The 15,542-nt window shown below is 47.9% G+C and overlaps 1 protein-coding gene across 13 annotated transcripts in view; it reads left to right on the top strand.

The window, feature by feature from the left end:
- The window catches only part of hspg2 (heparan sulfate proteoglycan 2), a 220,979-nt gene that overhangs the window by 184,135 nt on the left and 21,302 nt on the right, over nucleotides 1-15,542 (top strand). For 8 of the 13 annotated variants that reach the window (XM_065020820.1, XM_065020822.1, XM_065020824.1 and 5 more), the window contains 15 exons: nucleotides 3,844-4,039; nucleotides 4,282-4,461; nucleotides 6,250-6,510; nucleotides 6,700-6,862; nucleotides 9,233-9,330; nucleotides 9,544-9,810; nucleotides 10,074-10,186; nucleotides 10,338-10,485; nucleotides 10,902-11,018; nucleotides 11,286-11,303; nucleotides 12,286-12,370; nucleotides 12,587-12,731; nucleotides 12,910-13,012; nucleotides 13,209-13,318; nucleotides 13,390-13,597. In XM_065020820.1, the coding sequence (XP_064876892.1) occupies nucleotides 3,844-4,039; nucleotides 4,282-4,461; nucleotides 6,250-6,510; nucleotides 6,700-6,862; nucleotides 9,233-9,330; nucleotides 9,544-9,810; nucleotides 10,074-10,186; nucleotides 10,338-10,485; nucleotides 10,902-11,018; nucleotides 11,286-11,303; nucleotides 12,286-12,370; nucleotides 12,587-12,731; nucleotides 12,910-13,012; nucleotides 13,209-13,318; nucleotides 13,390-13,597 (2,212 nt within the window). The remainder of the gene's footprint in view (nucleotides 1-3,843; nucleotides 4,040-4,281; nucleotides 4,462-6,249; nucleotides 6,511-6,699; nucleotides 6,863-9,232; nucleotides 9,331-9,543; nucleotides 9,811-10,073; nucleotides 10,187-10,337; nucleotides 10,486-10,901; nucleotides 11,019-11,285; nucleotides 11,304-12,285; nucleotides 12,371-12,586; nucleotides 12,732-12,909; nucleotides 13,013-13,208; nucleotides 13,319-13,389; nucleotides 13,598-15,542) is intronic. The other 5 variants (XM_065020819.1, XM_065020825.1, XM_065020827.1 and 2 more) reach the window with 1 other exon arrangement.

Below are 15,542 nucleotides of genomic sequence, written 5' to 3'. Positions count from 1 at the left end.
CACTGCTCAATAGGGACGCATAGGAACGCAGAGCTTTCTAAATAAGATTCCCTTCCTGATTGGATTTTTCTCAGGCTTTCGCCTGCAATATCAGTTCTGTTATACTCACAGACAATATTTTTACAGTTTTGGAAACTTTAGAGTGTTTTCTATCCTAAGCTGTCAATTATATGCATATTCCAGCATCTTGTCCTGACAAAATAGCCCGTTTACTTTGGGAACGTTATTTTTCTAAAAATGAAAATAGTGCCCACTAGTTTCAAGAAGTCAGTGGCCAAGCCCACGTGAGAACAGACATTAAATCGGCGTCATGAAACGCCCACTTTTCCCAGAAGTGTATAAAACCCACTTCCGACAAAATGTACATTAGACCAGTTACGTACAGATTGAACGACCAAATGGTACACTGAAAGATCCATTCTGGATAACATTTACCTATCTAATGACCATTGGTACGCCTGATGTTTCCATTATAACAAGCTACAACTACTAAAGACTTTGATCTCTGGTGGACAAACCAGAGACTTTCTGTCGACTGACTTTCCAGCAGACGGACCGGTGGCCACAGACAGAAAAAGCAAAGGCCTACACTCGAAAATATGTAAATTGCAATTCCCTTTTGAATGAGTGGCTGTTCATGTGCAAAGTGTTAGCATTTCCATGAGGCTAGTTATCAGATGTGTGTACGATAGTGGTGTCCTTTGTCTGTTCTCCCGCTCTTTCTTACCTGCCCCTCCCTTTTCATTTGGTGTACCAAGCCGTCATATCGGTTTAGTCCACTAGGGACTTTTCAATGTATCATGTTAGTAACCAATGTATCAAATCAAATCAAACTTTATTTGTCACATGTGCCGAATACAACAAGTGTAGACCTTACAGTGAAATGCTTACTTACAAGCCCTTAACTAACAGTGCAGTTCAAGAAGAGTTAACTTCTTGCAACTCTCAAACCCGGATCCGGGAGCGTAATCATCGCCTCAAACTAATTAGCATAACGCAGCGGACATAAATCTTCCTAGAAAATCTTCCTATTCATGAAAATCACAAATGAAATATATTGAGACACAGCTTAGCCTTTTGTTAATCACACTGTCATCTCAGATTTTCAAAATATGCTTTACAGCCAACGCTAGACAAGCATTTGTGTAAGTTTATCATGGCATAATGCTATGCTAGGCTCTGCTGGCAGCAGGCAACATTTTCACGAAAATAAGAAAAGCAATCAAATTAAATCATTTACCTTTGAAGAACTTCGGATGTTTTCACTCAGGAGTCTCCCAGTTAGATAGCAAATGTTCCTTTTTTCCAAAAATATTATTTTTATTGGCGTAATAGCTCCCGTTTGTTCTTCACGTTTGGCTGAAAAATCGACCGGAAAATGCGGTCACTACAACGCCGAACTTTTTTCCAAATTAGCTCCATAATATCGACAGAAACATGGCAAACGTTGTTTAGAATCAATCCTCAAGGTATTTTTCACATATCTATTCGATAATATATCCGTCTGGACAATTGGTTTCTCATAAGAAGCGATTGGAAAAATGGCTACCTCAGTACTTTACGCAAGATTTTCTGCGGGAGCCATCATGAGACCACTTGCTCAATGTGGTCCCTTACGGCTATTCTTCAACATAAATGCGTGAAAAGACGTTACAATGCTGTAGACACCTTGGGGAATACGTAGAAAGCTAAGCTCATTCGTATCCCATTCACAGCCATATAAGGAGTCATTGGCATGCAGGGCTTTCAAAATATGGGGCACTTCCTGGTTGGATTTTTATCTGGGTTTCGCCTGTAACATCAGTTCTGTTGCACTCACAGACAATATCTTTGCAGTTTTGGAAACGCCAGAGTGTTTTCTATCCAAAGCTGTCAATTATATGCATAGTCGAGCATCTTGTCGTGACAAAATATCCCGTTTAAAATGGGAACATTTTTTATCCAAAAATGAAAATACTGCCCCCTAATTACTAAAGGTTAACCTCTCTAGGGTATGTGGGACACTAGTGTCCCACCTGGCCAACATCCAGTGAGATTGCAGAGCGCCAAATTCAAATACAGAAATACTCATTATAAAAATTCAGAAAAGATACATCTATTTTACATAGGTTTAAAGATTAACTTCTTGTGAATCCAACCACCGTGTCAGATTTCAAAAATGCTTTAATGGCGAAAGCATACCTTACAATTATTTGAGAACATAGCCCAGCAGACAAATCATTACAAACAGTAACCAGCCACGTAGAAGAGTTACACAAGTCAGAAATAGAGATACAATTAATCACTTACCTTTGATGATCTTCATATGTTTGCACTCAGAAGACATTTATTTATTCAATAAATGTTCCTTTTGTTCGATAAAGTCTCTCTTTATATCTGAAAACCGTTTTGTTCGCACATTTTCTTCAGTAATCCACAGGCTCAAACGCAGTCACAACAGGTAGACAAAAAATCCAAATTGTATCCTTAAAGTTCATAGAAACATGTCAATTGATGTTTATATTCAATCCTCAGGTTGTTTTTAGCCTAAATAATTGATAATATTTCAACCGGACAATAACGTTGTCAATATAAAAGGTAAACAAGAAAGGCACTCTCTTGGTCGTGCGCATGAAAAAGCTCTGTGACACGGCAGGGTCCACTCATTCAGACTGCTCTTACTCCCTAATTTTTCAGAATTACAAGCCTGAAACAATTTCTAAAGACTGTTGACATCTAGTGGAAGGCATAGGAACTGCATGTTGAGTCCTAAGTCAATGGATACTGTAATGGCATAGAAGAAAAAAAATCCTACTTCCTGAATGAATTTTTCTCAGGTTTTTGCCTGACAAATCAAAACAGTTTCGGAAACTTTAGAGTGTTTTCTATCCAAATCTACTAATTGTATGCATATCCTATCTTCTGGGCCTTGAGTAGACGGCAGTTTAATTTGGGCATGCTTTTCATCAAAAATGACAAATGCTGCCCCCTGCCATAGAGAAGTTAAGAAAATAAACTAAATAATAGTTTAAAGAAATATATAAATAAAGAAATAATAAACTAAAGTAAAAAAATTACACAATAACATAACAATAACGAGGCTATATTCAGGGGATACCGGTACCGGGTCAGTTGCAGGGGTACAGGTTTGTTGAGGTCATTTGTACATGCAGGTAGGGGTGAAGTGACTATGCATAGATAAAATAAATAGCGAGTAGAAGCAGTGTACAAAACAAATGGAGGCTGGGGGGCTACGAGTGACATAGATGAGAACACTCTTGGTAGATAGTGTGATCTACAGCCTATCATAAGGTACTCTACCTCAGGCGAGCAATACCTCAAGACTTCTTTAATATTAGGCATCTCGCACCAGCTGTTATTGACAAAAAGACACACACCCCCACCCCTCGTCTTACCAGACGTAGCATCTCTCTTCTGCCGGTGCATAGAAAATCCCTCCAGCTCTATATGTATAACCTATCCTGTGTGTGTTTATGTTCTTCTGTGTGATTATTTAGTTAGTTAGTAAATAAATAATTAAGCCAATTGGTATATCGATGATTCATCATTTATGCTAGGGTTCGTGCAGATATCTAAGAGTTTGCGATATTCAGAATATGACTGATGAGGTAATACATGAATAAGTGACTGTAATCAATAAGATATGAAAATAAGAGAGTTAAATTCAGGAAATAGTAACTCTTTAAACAACATGTTCCCATGGTGCCCCGACTTCCTAGTTAATTCATGTTTACATGATTAGTTTAATCACGTAATAATTACACCTAGAGAAATGATTTGATAATATAACAGTCTTCACATTAATGATAGTCCAAAAGACACGACACGGTCTTCCCCTCCCAGGTCCTAGTGGCCCGTCCAGAAGACAGTGGCACCTACGTGTGCACGGCCCGCAACAACGAGGGAACCACCGAGACCAGGGTGGAAGTGATCGTGGAAGGGGGTGCCCAGGTGCCCACCTCACCACGTGCCTCTGTGCCAGAACCCCTTATGGTGGTGGTGGAGGGACAGACCACCACACTGAGATGTGATGCTCACGGTAACTGATGCACTTCCAAATTACACTAACGATTATTAAAGCAAAGATAACAGAGTTCCCCAGGTTTTGATTGTATTGATACTTGTTATTACAGAGAATACATCCTACAAATGAGAGTTGAGAGGAACTTCATGTCATGGACACCTCATCTTTGCTAAGACCATACAACTGGCATTACAAATCATTTACATTCACTTAAGTCCTATTTACACACTGATATTGTGATTTCCCTCCCTCCCAAGGATTCCCCTCCCCTAAGATCACATGGTCTAAGCTGCGTGCCCCTCTTCCCTGGAGACATAAGGTAGTGGACAACACCCTAGTCCTGCCCAGTGTTGGCCGGGCAGACTCTGGAGAGTACATCTGTAACGCCACCAACAACATGGGCACCACAGAGGTCACCATCATGCTGGATGTGGAGAGTGAGTCTGATAAACAGATTTTATTAGCCTGGTCCCAAATCTTTTGTAATTCTTAACCAACTCCTGTTAATCGTGATCGTGTTGGCTATACAAATCTGGAACCAAAGAGATCTGGGTCCAGGTTAGGGTTTCATCACTGCTGGTTCCAGTCTGAACAGAAATATTGTGGAGACTTATACAGATTATTAACACCAGTAAAACTCAATGACACAGCTCATGAATCACGTCTCACCATGCATAAATGTGACCTCACATCTCTATGCGAGCTTAAGTCTAATTTAGTGATTTGCTTTTACATTTTATAAAAATATAGACTTATAGCTTAAAAATCTATCAACTGTAGATGAAACATGGGAAAGTTATGCTGTAAAACCACTCAGGGGACAAGTATGAAAAAAAGCCCTTCAAAGATTTTGCTGAATGTTCACACTTGCTGGAGACCTCTTCTTTGTTTACGCCCATTCAGCATCTTTCACGCCCTCTTAAGGCTTAGCCCCACCCATGTAAATGCATATGAGTCAGCAGAAAGTAATCTCTCTATTTAAACTTTCTCCAACTGACCTTTGTCGTTAGCACCAGCTAAATTTGCAGGTTGACCTTTAATTGTCATGAATCTTGCCCTAGAGGCAAAACTGAGCAAAATTAAAGGTTAGGGTTAGCAGTGTGGTTAAAGTTAGGATTAGGTTTAAAATTATTTTATGACTTTATGGCTGCACGAGCTAGTGACCACTCTGCAGAGATGCCTCTAAGTCAAGATTCATGACATTAAATGCCAACCTACACTAAATTCAGGGCAGCAATGTTGTTGAGCGCTGTAGCAATGCTTTTGCAGTTGTCCATGACTATATCTTTCCAAAAATCTGCGGAAGCAAAGATTATCTATATACTGACCAGGGAAACCCCATTCTGTTATACATGTAGGCAGAAACCTGTGATATGACAGGCCAAACATCTCTCGGCATATCTAGCCCCTTCATTACCACAGCCAGTCATGGCAAGCCAGGAAGGATCCTGTCTTTCTCCCTGTATTGCTATATACTTTCTCCTTGGCTAAACTAGGCTTGTCATTTACATTTTTTATCCATATTTACAGATCAACTACAATTATTTTATCAAGAAAGTTCACATGTTCAAGAAGGCATATCGGAAGGCCTCCCGGGTGGTGCAGTGGTTAAGGGCACTGTACTGCAGCGCCAGCTGTGCCACCAGAGACTCTGAGTTTGCGCCCAGGCTCTGTTGTAACCGGCCCCGACCGGGAGGTCCGTGGGGCGACGCACAATTGGCCTAGCGTTGTCTGGGTTAGGGAGGGTTTGGCCGGTAGGGATATCCTTGTCTCATCGCGCACCAGCGGGCCGGACGCAGTGCGCGCTAACCAAGGTTGCCAGGTGCACAGTGTTTCCTCTGACACATTGGTGCGGCTGGCTTCCGGGTTGGATGGCGCTGTGTTAAGAAGCAGTGCGGCTTGGTTGGGTTGTGTAATGGAGGACGCATGACTTTCAACCTTCGTCTCTCCCGAGCCCATACGGGAGTTATAGCGATGCGACAAGATAGTAGCTACTAAACAATTGGATACCATGAAATTGGGGAGAAAAAGGGGTAAAATCCCCCCCAAAAAAAAGAAGGCATATCGGAAGAAAAAACTATTAGAAAATGATAATAATTTCGGCCTTACTGTGAAGTCGGAACTAGCTCCAAATGTCCAGCTTCCTGAATCAAGTCACACATCATCATCAATTCCTAATACTAGTCACGTTAGTATCTCTAACCTTCCATGTCTCTGTGATGCAGCTCCTCCTTATGCCACCTCCCTGCCCGACGACGTGGCAGTGCGTGTGGGCGAGGTGATCCGACTGCAGTGCCTGGCCCATGGTACTCCCCCCCTGCTCTTCCAGTGGACCAAGCTGGATGGCAGACTGTCCACCAGGGCTGACGTCCAAGCAGGAGACCTCCAGATCAACCTGGCCACAGCCGAAGACACTGGCACTTACAAGTGTGTCGCCACCAACAAAGTGGGCACCAGTGAAGCACATGCCAAGGTTACAGTCAGATGTAAGTAAGCCCAGTCACATCCTGGCTTCTGTGTTGATGAAATTTGTCTACAGTAAGGTTTTTGTTATCATAAAAACCACCTTCAGTGAAGCACACAAACACTCCCATATTGTGTATGTGTGTGTGCATCTTTGTGTGAATGCACTTGCCTGCCTGCCTGTGTGTGTGTGTGTGTGTGTGTGTGTGTAGCGCCCCTAGCGGTGCGTGTGTCTCCTCAGGTGGAGGTGAAGGCCCAGGGTAGTGCTGTGGAGTTCACCTGCTCTGCTGCAGGAGGCCTGGGGACCACCATGGAGTGGCTGAAGGAGGGAGGAGCCCTGCCCCCCAACCATCACATCAAAGACGGAGTGCTGAGGTGAGAGAGCCAGGAGTCACTTTACAGCAGGCAGTCCAAATACGTAACAGCCAAGTTAATAAACAGATCACTGACCATTTCGAATCCCACCGTACCTTCTCCGCTGTGCAATCAGGTTTCCGAGCTGGTCACGGGTGCACCTCAGCCACGCTCAAGGTACTACACGATATCATAACCGCCATCAATAAAAGACAGTACTGTGCAGCCGTATACGTCGACCTGGACAAGGGCTTCGACTCTGTCAATCACCGTATTCTTATCGGCAGACTCAACAGCCTTGGTTTCTCAAATGACTGCCTTGCCTAGTTCACCATCTACTTCTCAGACAGAGTTCAGTGTGTCAAATCAGAGAGCCTGTTGTCTGGACCTCTGGCAGTCTCTGTGGGGGTACCACAACGTTCAACTCTCGGACCGACTCTTTCCTCTGTATATATCAATGATGTCGCTCTTGCTGCGGGTGATTCCCTGATCCACCTCTATGCAGACGACACCATTCTGAATACATCTGGCCCTTCTTTGGACACTGTGTTAATCAACCTCCAAACGAGCTTAAATGCCATACAACACTCCTTCCGTGGCCTCCAACTGCTCTTAAATGCTAGTAAAACTAAATGCATGCTCTTCAACCGATTGCTGCCCGCACCTGCCCGCCCGACTAGCATCACTACTCTGGACGGTTCTGACTTAGAATATGTGGACAACTACAAATACGTAGGTGTCTGGTTAGACTGTAAACTATCCTTACAGACCCATATTAAACATCTCCAATCCAAAATTAAATCTAGAATTGGCTTCCTATTTCGCAACAAAGCCTCCTTCACTCATGCTGCCAAACATACCCTCGTAAAACTGACTATCCTACCGATCCTCGACTTCGGCGATGTTATTTACAAAATAGCTTCCAATACTCTACTCAGCAAACTGGATGCAGTCTATCACAGTGCCATTCGTTTTGTCACCAAAGCCCCTTATACCACCCACCACTGCGACCTGTATGCTCTCGTCGGCTGGCCCTCGCTACATATTCGTCGCCAGACCCACTGGCTCAATTCTCAGATTCTTACCTCTAGCATAGACTTATAGATTATCTATCTATAAGTCTATGCTTAGGTAAAGCTCCGGCTTATCTCAGCTCACTCGTCACGATAACAACACCCACCCGTAGCACACGCTCCAGCAGGTATATCTCACTGGTCATCCCCAAAGCCAACACCTCCTTTGGCCGCCTTTCCTTCCAGTTCTCTGCTGCCAGTGACTGGAACGAATTGCAAAAATCACTGAAAGCTGGAGACTTATATTTCCCTCACTAACTTTAAACATTAGCTATCTGAGCAGCTAACCGATCGCTGCAGCTGTACATAGCCCATCTGTAAATAGCCCACCCAATCTCCCTATCTCATCCCCATATTGTTTTATTTACTTTTCTGCTCTTTTGCACACCAGTATTTCTACTTGCACATCATCATCTGCTCATCTATAACTCCTGTGTTAATTTGCTAAATTGTATTTACTCCGCTACTATGGCCTATTTATTGCCTTACCTCCTCACACCATTTGCACACACTGTATATAGACTTTATTATTATTATTTTTTGTATTATTGACTGTACGCTTGTTTATTCCACGTGTAACTCTGTGTTGTTGTTTGTGTCACACTGATATGCTTTATCTTGGCCAGGTCGCAGTTGTAAATGAGAATTTGTTCTCAACTAGCCTACCTGGTTAAATAAAGGTGTTCTCAACTAGCCTACCTGATTAAATAAAGGTGTTCTCAACTAGCCTACCTGGTTAAATAAAGGTGTTCTCAACTAGCCTACCTGATTAAATAAAGGTGTTCTCAACTAGCCTACCTGGTTAAATAAAGGTGGGGTAAAAAAAATATTTAAAAAACTGTTAAATGATGATCCAGGATCAACACAGTTGTGCTCCTGAGTGGCGCAGCGGTCTAAGGCACTGCATCTCAGTGCTAGAGGCGTCACTACAGACACCCTGGTTCGAATCCTGGCTATATCACAACCAGCCATGATTGGGACTCCCATAGGGCGGCGCACAACTGGCCCTGTGTAATCTGTAAACTGATGTATGCCGTCATTGTAAATAAAATAAGTAAATATTTGTTCTTCACTAACTTAACAGTTAAATAAAAAAATAAAAAATGATGATCCAGGATCAACACTGATAAATGATGATCTAAGATCAACACAGTTAATTGACAATCCAGGATCACCACAGTTAAATGATGATCCAGGATTAACCAGATGATGATCCAGGATCAACAAAATGATGATCCATGATCATGTCCCTCTTCGTGAAATCAGGATGCGCATTTGGGTTATCTGCCTGTATCTGATCCGTGTGTGTTTTGAGTAGAATTGAGAACCTGGATCAGAGCAATGAGGGCGTCTACATCTGCAGAGCCACCAGTGTTCATGGCCAGGCTCAGGATACCGCCAAGCTCACCATCCAAGGTTTGCCAACACCCTCATACAATCCTTGACACTGTCACTACCCATATTTATAACGCATAATATTTTGTATAGCCCCACTATGCAATCCCTCTCAATGATCTGGGAATCACATAGATGTATATCTCTATAAATGGCTCTGCAATTATCTTTATTTTTACAGTATTAATTCAGTGTTTGTATGAACCCTCTCTCTCCTCTCCTCATTGCCTGCAGCCCTTCCCAAGGTAATGATCAACGTACGTACCTCAGTGCAGACTGTTATGGTTGGTAACTCGGTGGAGTTTGAGTGCCAGGCCATCGGCGAGCCCCAGCCCACGGTGCGCTGGAGCAAGGTGGGAGGGCTGCTACCGGCACACATTGTGGTGAAGGGCGGCATGCTTAAGATCGAACAGGTGACAGACGCTGACGCTGGACAGTACCGCTGCACTGCCACCAACGATGTGGGCTCTGTGCAGTCCCAGGTGGTCCTCAATGTCCAGTGTGAGTAGAAAAAGAAGTGTACTGGTCCTGTACGTCTGCAAACACACACATGCACACACACACACACACACGCACAGACACACACACACACCACACACGCACACACACACACACACACACGCGCACGCACACACACGAACACACACACACACGCACAGACACACACACCACACACACACACGCGTGCACACACACACACACACACACACTCCTATAGCTCTTGTCCCCTCCGACCATGTATTGACAGATGTTTGTTTGTAAAGCCCTACCCCAGATCGCAGCTCTGCCAGAGCTGAAGGAAGTGACAGTGGGATCAGATGCTGTCCTGCCCTGTGTGGCATCAGGATACCCAGTGCCTGCCATCAAATGGTCCAAGGTAACCAATACCCTATCAGTGCAACGGAAAACAAACTAGTGAAGATGGTGCCTATCTGTATCTGACTATTTTCCATCTACAGTACATGCCTTGTGAACAGGATCCTGATTTAACCTTTTGTAACATGTTCTGTGCATCCTTCTCTCTGTAGCTGGATGGGGAGCTTCCTCCTAAGTGTATACAGGTAGTCAACACCTTGACGGTTCCTGGATTGACCCACGAGGATTCTGGGACATACGTGTGCACTGCCTCCAACAAGCAGGGAAAAGTGGAGGCCTTCACCACCCTCAAAGTCCATGGTCAGTCAGCTCTATAGAAACACACTGTGGAAAAGAATATAACATTGTTGCCTGTATCCAACTCTATGATTCCCTGTTCCATGTCTGTAGTTCATAGACAGTCAGTTCAATCAGAGGGGAACTTTAAATATTGGCAGTATCTAGCTCCATGATTCCCTGTTCCCTGTCTCTGGTTCATAGACAGTCAGTTCAATCAGAGGGGAACTTTAAATATTGGCAGTATCTAGCTTCATGATTCCCTCTTCCATGTCTGTAGTTCATAGACAGTCAGTTCAATCAGAGGGGAACTTTAAATATTGGCAGTATCTAGCTCCATGATTCCCTGTTCCCTGTCTCTGGTTTATAGACAGTCAGTTCAATCAGAGGGGAACTTTAAATATTGGCAGTATCTAACTATATCTCCTCTATCTCTACAGATCGAGTGATGCCCCATTTCACCCAGGAGCCCCTGTCCTATCTCACTCTGCCCACCATCAAGAACGCCTACAAGTCCTTCAGCATCAAGATCAGCTTCAGGCCAGACAATCCTGATGGTGAGAATTCAGTCACATTGGTATAATCACATTAATGTACTAGACTAATGTTTTTGTCTGTAGAGTTTCGGTGCCAGTGGATTTATGCATTTTTATGACTCAATGATACTCCATCTGTTATGATCTTATTTTGTGTCCTTTAGTACGTTGTCGTTCCTTATTTTTGTCTTGTTTGTCATTTATTGTCGTTTTCCCATGTATGATTTTACCCCCCTGTTCTTCTATCTCTCCACACTCCCCCTCTGTTCTCACCTATGCGGTGTGAAGGTCTCATACTGTATGCGGGTGAGTCGCAGTGCTGTAACTCACACACTCAAGAATGAAGCAGGTGTTGCTTTTTGGGCAAAAAGTCCAGAAAAGCCACCAGTGACCTTGCTATAAGGCATTGTAATGTAGAGTACAGCTGGTAGCAGTGAGAGAGAAGCCTATGGAGAATGACCTATGTCCTCATTCAGGCATGATGGTTGTATTGGCAGCCCCCCGCTCGTCAATCCATTACAGTCATTGGCCTAATGGTGTCGAGATAGTATGATGCCGATGCATGGAAAGATGGCCATTATTACAATCCATTTCATCACTCTGCATCAGCTTATACCAACAGGATTGCAATGCTGCTTCCAAAGACACACTTTATTATTGCAAAATTAATGAAATACAATGTCTTATTCACCTATACAATGAATGAGCCTCATAATGGACATTGTACAGTATTGTATGTGGCTATAGGCATTTGTCTTCCCAGTTCTGACGCTAGTACAGAGCACAGTACCACCAGCAAGATGGGGTGCTTAACGGGTGACACACATACTCTGATGACAACTTCATACCAACTTTATGGAAGTTATACAGAGTGAACAGAATAACAAAGCAACACTTGTGCCACATTTAAGCTCTATCCTCTTCCCTTTCAGAGCCATAGATGTTAGGGATGTGCTTATGTTTAGGAGGCATGGCTTTAGACTGCCCTGGCTTTCACCTTGATGATGATGATGGCCGCGGTGCTAGTTGGGAAGAGTTTAGCAGAGCATGTGTCGTTGGCATGCAGCCCGTGTAAAGGCAGAGCTAGACCAGACCAGACAGAGCAATGCCCCAGGGCAGCAGAGACTAGAACCTGGCTTTGACTGTCTCAAGCTTGGCCCTAAACCTGCTAGCATGCAGCTTTTTTAACTGAGTGACCTCAGCGCTCACCCTGGTGCCTCTGCTTCTGACTGGCTCTAGGAGGGGAGGTGTGTGAACAAAATGAATTGTACCTCTACTTTTCCACCAGGAATGATCATATATAACGGACAGAAGAGGACCATGGGAGCAGACTTCATCTCTTTGGGGCTGGTGGGAGGCAGGCCTGAGTTCAGGTGAGCACCTGGCTGTGTCATTCTGGAGCATTAGGGGTTGCTATGCACGCTATATGAGCTCAATGTGTAAGAATAAACAAGTTATTGATAAATGGTAACTTAAACTGACATTAGAGTCTGTCAATATTGATGCTGATCACGATTATGATGAGAGTGACAATGATAATAACAAGAACGATAGCAATAATGCTAACCTGAACTATTTTCTCCCGGCAGGTTTGACGTGGGTTCTGGCATGGCCACCATCCGCTACCCCACACCCATCAAACTAGGAGAGTTCCACACCATAGAACTCCACCGAAACCAGACACAGGGCTCCATTGTAGTGGACAGAGAGGCTCCAGTCAACGGAAGCTCCCAGGTAGTTTTACATTATAATTTTTTTGATCCAGAGACTGTTGAACAATATTATTCAGACAAAAATATCCAACAGAAGCTCCCAGGTAGTTTTTCATGGTCAGTTATAGACTGTTGAATTTATACAAAGTACATATGCAGGAGATTAATCCATGAACAATGTTTCCTGTCTCGTATCACAGGGCAAGTTCCAGGGGCTGGATCTAAATGAGGAGTTGTATGTAGGTGGTTACCCCAACTACACCCTCCTGGCCAAGACCGCTAGCCTCAAGACTGGCTTCATTGGTTAGAGATGGTTTTGTTTTGTAGCTAGTTATGCTTAACAACAGTACAACACACTTTGATTACACTGTATGGAGTGATATTAGTGCCAACTGGAAGTGAAATTCAATCATTTTGAATTGTTATAGAGCTATTGTTCACTGTTTTGGAATGTTCTCATTGGTTCATGGTTTAAGGTTCATGTTCTTGTTCTGTCCAGGCTGCATCCGTAAGCTGGTCATCCAAGGTGATGAGGTCATCTTCAAGGATCTGGACCGCAGCTCTACGGGCGTGTCCAACTGTCCTGTCTGCACTGACCGTCCCTGTCAGGTCAGCTGACCACCACTACCTCAGACCCCACTTGTTAAATACAATTCATTCATTGTGATGTTTTGTTTCAGAATGGAGGGATATGCCAGGACTCTGATGCCAGTCTGTACAAGTGTAGCTGTCCCAGAGGATTCACAGGGAGTAACTGCCAGCACCACTCCTCCCTGCACTGCCACCCAGAGGCTTGTGGACCAGATGCCACCTGCATCAACCGTCAGAACAACCTGGGCTACGACTGCCGATGTCACTTGGGGAAGTCTGGAAACAAGTGCATGGACGGTAAGGGAAACAGGTTATTTTCCTTTGCAATGTCCCCTCCTCGAGTAGGCAAGTCTCTGCCCACCCGAAGATGGTAGACCAGCGGCTCGCCCCACACGGGTCCCACGGTTCGCCCCACACGGGCCCCACGACTCGCCCCACACAGGCCCCACGGCTTGCCCCACAACTCGCCCCACACGGGCTCCACGGCTCGCCCCACACGGGCCCCACGGTTCCCCCCACACGGGCCCCACGACTCGCCCCACACGGGCCCCACGGTTCGCCCCACACGGGCCCCACGACTCGCCCCACACGGGCCCCACGACTCGCCCCACACGGGCCCCACGGTTCGCCCCACACGGGCCCCACGACTCGCCCCACACGGGCCCCACGGCTTGCCCCACACGGGCCCCACGGTTCGCCCCACGGCTCGCCCCACACGGGCCCCACGGCTTGCCCAACACGGGCCCCACGGCTTGCCCAACACGGGCCCCACGGCTTGCCCCACACGGGCCCCACGACTCGCCCCACACGGGCTCCACGGCTTGCCCAACACGGGCCCCACGGCTTGCCCCACACGGGCCCCACGACTCGCCCCACACGGGCCCCACGGCTTGCCCCACACGGGCCCCACGACTCGCCCCACAAGGGCCCCACGGCTTGCCCCACATGGGCCCCACGGCTCGCCCCACACGGGCCCCACGGCTCGCCCCACACGGGCCCCACGGCTCGCCCCACGACTCGCCCCACACAGGCCCCACGGCTCGCCCCACGACTCGCCCCACACGGGCCCCACGGCTCGCCCCACACGGGCCCCACGGCTCGCCCCACGACTCGCCCCACAAGGGCCCCACGGTTCGCCCCACACGGGCCCCACGACTCGCCCCACACGGGCCCCACGGCTTGCCCCACACGGGCCCCACGGTTCGCCCCACACGGGCCCCACGGCTCGCCCCACACGGGCCCCACGGCTTGCCCAACACGGGCCCCACGGCTTGCCCAACACGGGCCCCACGGCTTGCCCCACACGGGCCCCACGACTCGCCCCACACGGGCCCCACGGCTTGCCCAACACGGGCCCCACGGCTTGCCCCACACGGGCCCCACGACTCGCCCCACACGGGCCCCACGGCTTGCCCCACACGGGCCCCACGACTCGCCCCACACGGGCCCCACGGCTTGCCCCACACGGGCCCCACGACTCGCCCCACAAGGGCCCCACGGCTTGCCCCACATGGGCCCCACGGCTCGCCCCCACACGGGCCCCACGGCTCGCCCCCACGACTCGCCCCACGGCTCGCCCCACGACTCGCCCCACACGGGCCCCACGGCTCGCCCCACACGGGCCCCACGGCTCGCCCCACGACTCGCCCCACAAGGGCCCCACGGCTTGCCCCACATGGGCCCCACGGCTCGCCCCACACGGGCCCCACGGCTCCCACGCCCCACATGGGCCCCACGGCTCGCCCCACGACTCGCCCCCACACGGGCCCCACGGCTCACCCCACACGGGCCCCACGGTTCGCCCCACACGGGCCCCACGACTCGCCCCACACGGGCCCCACGGCTTGCCCCACACGGGCCCCACGGTTCGCCCCACACGGGCCCCACGGCTCGCCCCAAACGGGCCCCACGGCTTGCCCAACATGGGCCCCACGGCTTGCCCAACACGGGCCCCACAGCTTGCCCCACACGGGCCCCACGACTCGCCCCACACGGGCCCCACGGCTTGCCCACACGGGCCCCACGGCTTGCCCCACACGGGCCCCACGACTCGCCCCACACGGGCCCCACGGCTTGCCCCACACGGGCCCCACGGTTCGCCCCACACGGGCCCCACGGCTCGCCCCACACGGGCCCCACGGCTTGCCCAACACGGGCCCCACGGCTTGCCCAACATGGGCCCCACGGCTTGCCCCACACGGGCCCCACGACTCGCCCCACACGGGCCCCACGGCTTGCCCAA

The sequence above is a fragment of the Oncorhynchus nerka genome, linkage group LG7, assembly GCF_034236695.1.
Source record: "Oncorhynchus nerka isolate Pitt River linkage group LG7, Oner_Uvic_2.0, whole genome shotgun sequence".
Taxonomy (NCBI): domain Eukaryota; kingdom Metazoa; phylum Chordata; class Actinopteri; order Salmoniformes; family Salmonidae; genus Oncorhynchus; species Oncorhynchus nerka.
Note: the sequence above shows the minus strand (reverse complement) of the source record. Positions and strands in the feature narration are given on the sequence as shown.